The 11,065-nt window shown below is 36.3% G+C and overlaps 1 protein-coding gene across 1 annotated transcript in view; it reads right to left on the reverse strand.

The window, feature by feature from the left end:
- LOC137241841 (cadherin-related tumor suppressor-like) overlaps positions 1-1,731 on the reverse strand; it is a 178,436-nt gene extending 176,705 nt beyond the window's left edge. The window contains exon 1 of the mRNA XM_067769222.1: positions 1,615-1,731. Coding sequence (XP_067625323.1) covers positions 1,615-1,731 — 117 coding nt within the window. The remainder of the gene's footprint in view (positions 1-1,614) is intronic.
- Between the last annotated feature and the right edge of the window lie 9,334 nt (positions 1,732-11,065).

Here is an 11,065-nt window from a genome sequence, read left to right on the forward strand (position 1 = left end):
TTTTAAAAACTAATCGATACCTTCTTAATAACAAATCGATAATACGCTGATGAACCATTGATAAGAACGCGATTTCAAATCTATACACTTTCGACAGCAAATCGATAGTTTTTCGATAACAAGTCAGAGTTTTGTTAACATATTGAAAACTTTTCGATTAATAATCAATAAATTCGATATCGATACAAATCCATATAATTTCGATAAATATTCGAAAATAAATCGATTAGTTTCGATAAAAAACTGATAAAGCTGGAAAAAATTGGCGAAACTCGGATAAAAAATCGATTACAAATCGCTACTAATCGCTAGCTCTTGCCATAAACAGTATATTATACAAAAGAGTAATATGCACGAAAAACGGAAGAGACAATGGTAAGAAAAAAAGCTACCGACTTGTGTGAGAAAATGTGACCGTTGCATTTCAACATGCAGAAACTCGTACCGGTAAGTAAATAGGGGCTAACCAAAGATATCTATTGCTTATAGTTGCTGGTTCTAGGAGAAGCAATAATTTAAAAAATTTAAAGTTCTTTAAAAGTTGTCTGCCTACATGATCCAACAGCCGGAATATGGCTTACCTTCCTAGGTTGTGGGAAAATGAATGATTAAAAAACTTGACGAAAATTAGACTATGCAGATCTATTAAAAAAAAAAAAAACGTATGTAAATTATGATATTGGCGGCCACCGTGGTGTGATGGTAGCGTGCTCCGCCTACCACACCTTATGCCCCGGGTTCGCACCCCGGACAAAGCAACATCAAAATTTTAGAAATAAGGTTTTTCAATTAGAAGATAATTTTTCTAAGCGGGGTCGCCCCTCGGCAGTGTTTGGCAAGCGCTCCGGGTGTATTTCTGCCATGAAAAGCTCTCAGTGAAAACACATCTGCCTTGCAGATGCCGTTCGGAGTCGGCATAAAACATGTAGGTCCCGTCCGGTCAATTTGTAGGGAAAATCAAGAGGAGCACGACGCAAATTGGAAGAGAAGCTCGGCCTTAGATCTCTTCGGAGGTTATCGCGCCTTACATTTATTTTTTTATTTTTTATTTTTATGTAAATTATGAAATGTTCTTTCTTTAAAACAAAATATAAATAAATAAATGCAAGGCGTGAACCCTCCGAAAAGATTACGGGACCTACATGTTTTACGCTGAATTCCAACGGCAGATGAGTTTTCACTGAGAAGCTTTTCATTGTATAAATACACTTGGAGTATTGACAAAATCCCTTCGGATTTATTAAAAATATGGGTTTGACTCATAAACAATCACTATAAATATATATGCAAGTAAGTATAATGTGTCCATATAGTTATCTAAACAGCGCCATTGGCATGCTCTAAGGGCTGTGAGACAGAATGGGTGTGATGATGTCCAATATGTCAGGTACGATGAACATGCGCAGCAACAGGAACGGCAACACATCTATGACTGCGTATGCACTTCAATGCGTCAACCGTGCTACCCTACAGGCAACGACTTAGATAGGTAGGCATCCAGTCCATGCATGCCCGCAAATAAAGTCAACTGTCAACTCTCTCTCTCTCAGCTGTCCATTGCTATGACTATTTATACTTTTTGCAACAACAATAGAAAACATAAACCAGACTCACGCAACTTGCATACCACGTAGCATCACAACGGCAGCTTTGGGCTGCTGCTGCTTCATTTGGACATGCGGCTAACAAAAGTTTAACTCGATGCTTGAAAATTGTTATTGAAGTAATCATATAATTACGACTTTTTCAAGTCAAAGCGTACTTTAAAAGGCAATAGCTACTTTATGTGTTAAATAGCAGCGGCGATGAACATGGCGAATTGCTGCTAGAACAGCTTAAACTAGCGCAAAGCAAAAACAGTGCTGGGGATTGCATTGAAGTTTGGGAAGTAAGCAACTAAGTATTTATAAGCGTAACGTTAAGCTGTCTCTAAGCTGACTGAGTTGATTCAATGCCTACAGATTGACTGACTTACTAACTACTGATCCATGCAAACCGTTTGACATACTTGACTGTGAGTTGTGTGCTTAACGTAAGCGTAATATAGAGACACACATTCGCATATACGAGTATACAAAACGCTTTAGCACAATAAACTTATTGCACCGGTTGTTATTAAATATGCAGTTCAATTTACATCAGGGTGGCTTTTCCTTTATAGAGATATTTGTTTTGTAACAGTTATTGACGTGGCGAGCACGACACTCCCCGAGGGCCTTGGAGATTCCCCACGGGTAGGTGAGGTTGACAATTGGGTTGGAGAAGATATATATTGCGCTGACAACCCCTTGAGAGGGTTGCGCTACACAACCCCTTGAGTCAATTTGGTATTTTAGTCGCCTCTTACGACAGGCACACCTACCACGGGTATATTTTAAGCCCCCTAACCCGCTAGGGGGTGGCATAGCACTCGGAGCTGACTGTGAGGATATTGGTGTTTCGCAATTACACAAAATCAAATAAAACAAAATCGATCAACGGCAAATAAACCATCAAACGAGAATGAACGCGCTTAGTTAACGCTCATATAAAATAATGACGTGAAAACAATTTAACGCGTACCAATGAACTACGCTCTTGTTCGCTTCTTAGTTCGTCTTATGCCAATCTAATATCTAATTTCAGGTATGCAAGTTTAACACAACGATTTGTTCGTAAGTGTAAGATTTCCAACCACTGGTTTTATGTGTGCCTCATCCTGAAAAGCTGAAACGATACAAAATCTTGGCAGCGTCTGAAGACCTTGGTAGCTTAGCGTTGACGGTGAGGATATGGACAGAGTAGTAATGTTAAGAGGCGGAACCAGTATGATGTGGCAGACTCAGTGCCGATTATAGTGAAATTGTCGAACAGCAAAACAACCAGGAACGACAGAAACATACTGCAAATTAGCAGCGAATTACTATTTCAGTAGTTGATGCCTTAAAAGTGAGCTCGTTAGTAACTTGGTATTTCTCTGCGCGCTTCTGCCGAGTTAACACTCTTAATGTAAGTGTCTGAATATGGTGCTGCCATACCATATTTATTTTTTGCTTGACACTTTGTGGGTCGGGAGGTATTATTCTTTTGGTAGATTTGACTGCTCCAAACACATAAGACTGCTAGTCGAAGCTAGGCCGGACTTAGAAATGGCGATTCCTCGGGTGATGTTCACTTAAATAGTCAGACCAGCAGTAAATAGGCTGATTCAATATTGATAGCACGACAGCGCTTCTGGAGCTGAAAATGTTTGTGAGTTTACTTCGAAGCTGATTGAGAATTGTTCCGGGACTATTTACGACAAATTAGCGCAATATTTTGTTACTATTTTCAGAACCATTGCCTGAGTATTTGTGGATAGTTTTTGGACCACCCATATTCAACGCTTTGAGGATTCAGTTCGGAATCCTATAAAAACTATTTCGGATTGTTTCGCAACTATTTCGAGTTCATTTCGGCATCCTTTGAAAAATGTTGAAAATGTAAGATTACCACTTTTTTGGGATAGTTTTTAAATTACTTCAGGGCAAATTTTTAGACTAATTTAAGGTTTTGTTAACGATAATTTAAAAACTAGGATAAATTGAGGACTAATTTAAGTACCCTTTCGAGATTGTTATGATCCCTAACAACAGGACGATTTCCTGAATCTTGAATTATTTGCTGCTACATTTGGGATTTGTCCTTGGGACTCTTTCGGAACTATTTTCAGGTAATTTTATGAATATCGTAATTTTTTCCGATACCGACTGTATGCTGTATTTGATTTGTGTGACGGCGGTATGACCAACTTTCTTTTTAGTACGCCCATAAAATATGAACAAAAGGATCAGATCAAAAAAAAATATCATGGAAGGTGCCACAACGGCTTAACCGATTAGGTTTGAAGACAAATTCTACAAGTTATGTCGAAAAAGTACAAAACTTTCTACTAAAATATACATCAACATCCTACCCTGGAACCTAGCCAACCCTTTTAGGCGTTTCTTACTTTCTTGCACAAAGTTGCTGAATATGACATACCCTAATATGAATTCACAAATATTCTTGCCTGAAACCATAGATTTATCGCACACCTGCAACTTTGCTACAATTTGTTAACTGTTGGCGGTCATCAGCTGTTGTACTTATATTGACGGATTTTTGAGTCCAGACTTACTTGAAAACCAGATCTTGTAAATATGCGTGCGAAATTAGTGGCTTACATTTTGACAGGTTTTGTTAAATTATTGTTATTTAATAAATGGTTCTTAATGCTCTGATAGAGTTTTATTAAGTTAGTTAATGCTATACTCATATGCTCGAGGTCGTGGGAATGGGAAGCATTATGAAAAAAAAAAAAAAAAAACTAATTCAAAGCTAATTTTTTTGTTCGTTTGTACCAGAAAATATCGTTTAAAATATTTTGGTATTCTGGATAAGCTGGCAATTAAATATCAGCTTATCTTAATCCAAATGAGCACGTGCCCCTGAAGAATTACTGTTTTTTGTTTAAATGCTGTTTCGTAAAGAAATGAGTGCTAATTAGCCTTTTGCTCTACAACAAATAGTATACCGCTATTATTTTAAGTCTTATAGTGTCGACCAGGCGTTAGTTATGGATCGCTGCACCCAAATTCCAGCTTTCGCTAAGGCTAGAACTCTATCGCCAAAAATGTCTCAGACAGTATAAAATGCGCATTAAAGGATGCAACATTAATATCATATGGTTCCAAAAAATAACAGCCAAACTCCTATACTTTTACATAGGACTTGGCAGTTTTTTTTTTTTGACCTTACGGTACTAAATGTTGCATAATTTTCTGCCCGATTCATACTGCTTTAGACATTTTTGGCGATGGAATTGTAGCGTTAACGAAGTTTGGAATTTGTGGGGTATGACTTGTTACGTTACGGCGAAATTCGTCTAGAATGATAGTATTAGTACAGAATTACCTTAAAATGTGTGTAAAGACAATTATTAACAATTATTTTGTTCAAAAAAATATGGGTACTTTAATACGGGGTATTTTTCGTACCCCTGGGTGACTAGAGTCTCGAGATATAGGCCAAAGAGTGCACCCGGGTACCAAGAATGAGCTTATACAATTTACATATCAAATGAAAGCTGTTGATGAGAGCTTTAAAGTAAAGTAGTTTTTTTTTTGTGATATTCGCTTTAGTTACATCAACCTGGAAAAAAGGATAAATATGCACGCGAAGCCGAAATAAGGACATGAATTCATAATACCTACATTACATATATACATACGTCCGGAATAAAATTCCGGAGCTCAAACGCATAAATTTCATGTTGCTATTATCGGCAATTCTCTTTTGGTGTCACTTAAAGTATTGCTCATTTCAGGTGCTAGGATTGGGACTGGAGCTGGAACTATCACTGGGAATAAAGGCTGAAGAAGCATAAAAAGAACTGTAGAGTAAAGAAAAGAGGAAAGGAGAAAGAGACTGAGAAAGAGGTAGAGTTAGACGAAGATAAAGAGATAGGAATAGATGAAGAAAAGACGGAGAGGAAGAAAGGGACGCAGAGTATGAGAAAGGCAGAGGGAGGGGTGAATAAAAGTACATGGAAGGAAGGAGAGAGGAGGAGGAGGAGGAGTATGAGGAAAAAAACTTCTTAAAACCTATGCGGAGAGAACAAAATTAGGGCAGAACAACGTCTGCTGGGGCTGCTAATACGTTCATAAATAATACCCGAGATTACCTATCACTAAAAAATTAGACTTTGATTTAATTTGTGTTTGACAATTATTTAAAACGCCGAATTTATAAGTGAGCGAGGAATTAGCAAATTAATCACAGTAATAGAAGTTCAAAGAATTTACTTGCAAGTTGCAAAAACTTTACATTAAAAAGTTTATCAAGTTCTCTATTTTCATAACAGGAGCAAGGTCCACAAGCCTTAGGCTCCTTAGCTAGAATTGGAAATAGCATAGCAATTTCTTTAGTTAGAACATTTAAAATAATTTTTAATCTTGAGGCATTTTTCGCTTTAAATTTATTTTAACGGTTGCGTGCAAGAATCACTTGAAAGCTGCATAAATCACATTTTCAATAATTTTCATATACAAATGCAGCTCGATAAATTCAACCATACAAACATACATCCATATGTTTGCAACCAAGTTATAGCTACGCATTTCCGCTGGATAATCATACAAACGTGGACACTTTGCTCCACCGAGTTATGCAGCTTTCGATTGATGCGCTGTGCTGTTTGCTTGACACCGTGACTTGCAGATTTGGCTATTTCACTGGTTGTTGGCTTTATAGGAGCATATACGTATATATGTATGAGTGAATGAATTTTTGTATGTTATATGAAACATCTACTAGGTTTATCATTAAAAACACATTTGCATGCTACTACTTGCTGGAAAATAATAATAATACAAACATATAATGGAAGGCATTCATTAGGCGGAACAATGCAACAACAATAACTAGGGAGGAAATATCTCAGCTGGCATATATGTAGTCTTGAAGTATCATTGAAATTTTGCCATCATCATCATCATTATCTGCAGCATCAGGATCAACAGTAAGGAGTACTGGTAAGATGGAAAGTAAGCTGAGTGAAAAATAGTGTTTTTTTATTCTGCTCGGCTAAGGCTTAGAAGCGCAAAACAAAAGCACAACTGCACAATGACATTGGTGGCAACCAAAACATTAAAACTTATCTTGCGGCCATGTTAGTATTGCAGGTTATTATTATTATTAATTTACACTGACACTAGGTTTAACGTTGCGGCAGCAATTTGGCTCCTTCGCATAGATCTAACTTTGCAACAAACTTTTTTTTATACCCAATAGTGCTAGCGCAATAATTTTGCTTGCAGGAAGATGAAAAGAATTTGCTACCATATATAAAGGTCACGAAAGGAAATTTTGGAGAGAAATAAAAGGTTTTTTTTTATTTTTGTAATTTTACTGATTAGTCTTACGCGAACAAGTGACCGCAACAACTATAAATTTTATAAAAATTTACTCTACATTTGAAGCAATTGTTACTTCGTGACCCATTGAAGAAGAGCTGTTTTTGATTCCCCAATAAAACCTCTGGGTATAAAAGTTATTTTGGATATTTACGTGACCCTTCTTATAAATTTATATTGTTATATTTCTTATAAAGCTTACAAAAACAAAATATATTGGAGACAAATAGTTTTAAACAGACATAACAACAACAACATTGATAACAAACAGACGTAAATACCCCAGAAGTGAATTTTCTTTCGTAGTAAGTTCTGTGATGACAATAAGCCCATGTCCTTTATTTTGAGGAGTTATATACCAGTTTCCCTTTTTTTGCTTCTCTGTTATAGTTCTGGCTTCAAGTCCATTGGCATTTACGGTTTAAGTTCAATACAGTCAGTTATGTTCTCGCCTTAAGGGACAGTTTCAACTCCAACCCCTGTTATAGTTCTGGCTCCGTTTTTGATTTCGCGTTAATTTTCAGTTCTAGTTTTACATTTGCTTCATGGTTAATTTTTGGCTCTTTGTCGCTTGAAATTTCATGTTTAGTTTAAATTCCAATTTGAATTCTATTTAAGACCTTTTGAATTAAGCTTCCATTTTTGCTACGGCCTTATTTGACATTCGATTCTGCTTTTAGTTTCTAATCCAGTTTTGCTTACAGCTTCAGTTTTACTTCCAGTTTTGATTCCGGTATTCACTTTACGATTTTCATTCTATCGGGTTCGATTCAATTGCAACGTCGTGTTCGTTTTTGTTCACAGTTCCGATTTCACTCCAAGTTTCGCGTAATTTTTCAAGTTGTTGGTTTCCATTCAATCAAGTTTCGTTCCACCTTCCACTTAATGGCTCCCATTCAATACAATTTTCGTTGCTATTTCGTTCTAAATTTCTTTCCCACTTTGAATTTCACATAAAAATTCAATTCTATTCTCGATTACGTAGTCTGGTTCAGATTTCACTTCTATTTTCGTTCCCAGTTCTGATTTAGCTTCTAGTTTCACTTCCGTTTTTCAGTTGGTTTTGGTTTTATATTTGATTTCTGTTCCAATTTCGTTGTCAGTTCCAATTTCATCCAAAATTTGTTTGATGTTCTGATTTAAATTCTTGATTAAGTTCCGAATTTAAATAAATGGCTTTTAAAATATACTTTCTGGTTTTTGATAGGGCTTTCAGTTTTGTCGCTAAACAAACTTCTATAAACTCATTCCGTCAATATCAGGCCCTCACGGACCGACTAGTTTAACCTAATCATACCTAGGCTCCTCATACAAGTTCGGTCCCAACTTCGGTGCTGATTTCCGTTTCCGTTAGGAATTTAGTTTTCGATCCAGTTTGGGTGAGGGTTAAGATTTCGTCTTTAGTTTCCGAAAAGTTGCGATGCCAGTTTTACTTGCTGTTCTAGATTCAATATATTTTAGTTTCTGGTCAAGTTTCGATCCGGTTTGTTTGCCAACTTGGGGACGAGATTCTATTTTCAGCCAGTCCACGTTCAGGTTTTGATGGCTGTCTCGGTTTCAGTTTTTCAGTTTCTTGCTGGTTTTGTCTAATTTTGGTTAAAGGGTTTTGGCTCCACAATTCTAGTTTAATTTTGGTCTCCGTTCTGATTCCGAAAAATTACAGATAAGAAAAAATTCGGATACTGTTCCGATTTTAGCCCATGTTCCAGGGTGGTTTTCGTTCCATTTCCGGACTCAGTTCTTGTTAAGATGTCGGTCTCGTTGCCTGGATTTGTTGAATTAAATTTGGTACAATAGTTCATAACCTACTACTGGTTATACAAATACCAGTTGCAGTCTAAATTTTACTCTTGTGTTTGCTTATTTTCAATTCTTTCTTTGTTTTTTAAGCTAAACTAAACTACTGAGCAAACTAACTGCGCAAGATTTTGCGGAATTCCAGAGCATGCAGTAGGAACAGCTGCAAACAAACTCATTAGACGACGCACTTTTGCCCTGCATAGCATTTGGTGTAAGAGGCATTAGCAACTCTACTCCATATAAAAGCAACAACAATATAACAATGCAAATTGAAATAAAGGAAATGCCAAAATGGTTTGTGGAATTGTGTGTTTGATGCTTTGCTGCTTAGTCACCTCCTAGCGTTTACGACTTTTGGCGATTTCTCAGCTAATTGAATAAGAATTGCTATACACGCAAACACATGCTGATGGAGCTGTACGTAAATACGTATATGTGTGACAAGTGGTGATCTGATAGAGGCGAACTAACAAAATGGCAAGCATGAATGCTTTTGCTTCATTTTTGCATAGCTCCATAACTTTGGTGGTAGCGTTGCCCTTGCTATATTCAGTGCTCAATGCTGCTTTTGGTTGATTGGTTGGTTGACTGGTTTACTGGTATGCACGCCATTAACCTTCTCAAATTCACCAAACAACCAAACGACAGGCAATGATCACAACAGCGCCTTAAACTAGTGGCAAATAGTGGAAGAATTATAAGCAAAGCTTGAAGAGGAGAAGTGTTGTGCAGCATGTGCAACAACAAAAAGTAATAAAAAAGAATTAGCAAAGATAAATTGAACAAGTAAAGGTTTCTAAGTTCGGGTGTAAGCGAACATTATATACTCAGCGTGAGCTTTAATAGTACATTTCATTTCAGATAAATAACTTTTCTATATAACACGTGGCACCGCCCGTTTAAAAAAAAATGTCTCCCCATTTCCTCTTACAATAAAACTTTTTAAGTGAAATATCATTGATTCAAAACTATTCTTTGTTAAGTTATAGCTTATTATTCTAGTCTACGACCCTTTAAAACTTGTTTTGAAGTTGCCGTGGTCTTTAACCGATCCCGTCCATTTTTACTAGAAATATCTTCTGCTATAAGGAAAATATATGTACATAATTTCATTACGACATGTAAATTTTTCTTCGAGTTATGGCTCCCGAAACATAGAAAATTGCTTAGTCATAAAAGGGGCGGTGCCACACCCATTTTCAAAAATTTTAGTGTTTTCCAATTTAATGTTATAATTCAATTTTGAAAGTAAAATTCTATTGACACAAAGCTCTTTTTTGTTAAGTTATAGCTTATTATTTTCCTCTACGACCCGTTTAGAAATCTTTTATAACCAATCTCATCCATTTTTCCTAGAAATATTTCCTGCCATAGGGAAAATTTGTGTACCCAATTTTATTACGATCCGTTAATTTTTCTTCGAGTTATGGCTCCCGAAACATAGAAAATTGCTTAGTCTTAAAAGGGGCGGTGCCACGCCCATTTTTTAAATTTGCATTTTTCCTATTTATTGTTACAATTCCACTTGGGAAATGAAATACCATTGATATGAAGCTCTTTTTTGCAAAGATATAGCTTATTTTATTCATCCACAACCCTTTTAAAAATCTTGTATATAAAATTGGGCGTGGTCTTAAACCGATTTCGTTAATTTTTCCTCAAATCATTCCTTATAGTAAAAGCAACCTCTCTGCCGAATTTTGTTACGATAGGTTTAACGATTTTTGATTTATGATTAATACTATTTGTAAAATTGATTTTATCATAAGTGGGCGGTGCCACCCCATTTTGAAAAAGTTTTCCAAATTTTTATCTAGAGTCTCATAATCAGTCCGCATGCCAAACTTCACCATTCTAGGTGTATTATTTACTAAATTATCTGGTTTTTTTATTTTCCAAAATTGTATATAATAAAAAGTGGGCGTGGTTATCATACGATTTCACTCATTTTCAATACCAATCTATTCTGGGTCCAGATAAGCTAGTGTACGACATTTGGTGAAGATATCTCAATATTTACTCAAGTTATCGTGCTAACGGGCGGACGGACGATACTGATAATTTTGATATATGGAAGTCTATATCTATCTCGATTCCTTTATACCTGTACAACCAACCGTTATCCAATCAAAATTATTATACTCTGTGAGCTCTGCTCAACTGAGCATAAAAATCACAAATGAAAAGAAAGCCACAACAGTCAAATATAACGAAAGACTTAAAAAAAGATCGCGTTTATACTGAAGTTGTTAATGCCGCCACTGTTGATCGTCGCTGCTCTGTCGTCGTTTATTTGCTTGATCCTTTGTTGGCTTATCATGCCATGGCACATTCACTTTGTAGGTATACTC

The sequence above is a fragment of the Eurosta solidaginis genome, chromosome 2 (genome assembly GCF_040869045.1).
Source record: "Eurosta solidaginis isolate ZX-2024a chromosome 2, ASM4086904v1, whole genome shotgun sequence".
NCBI lineage: Eukaryota > Metazoa > Arthropoda > Insecta > Diptera > Tephritidae > Eurosta > Eurosta solidaginis.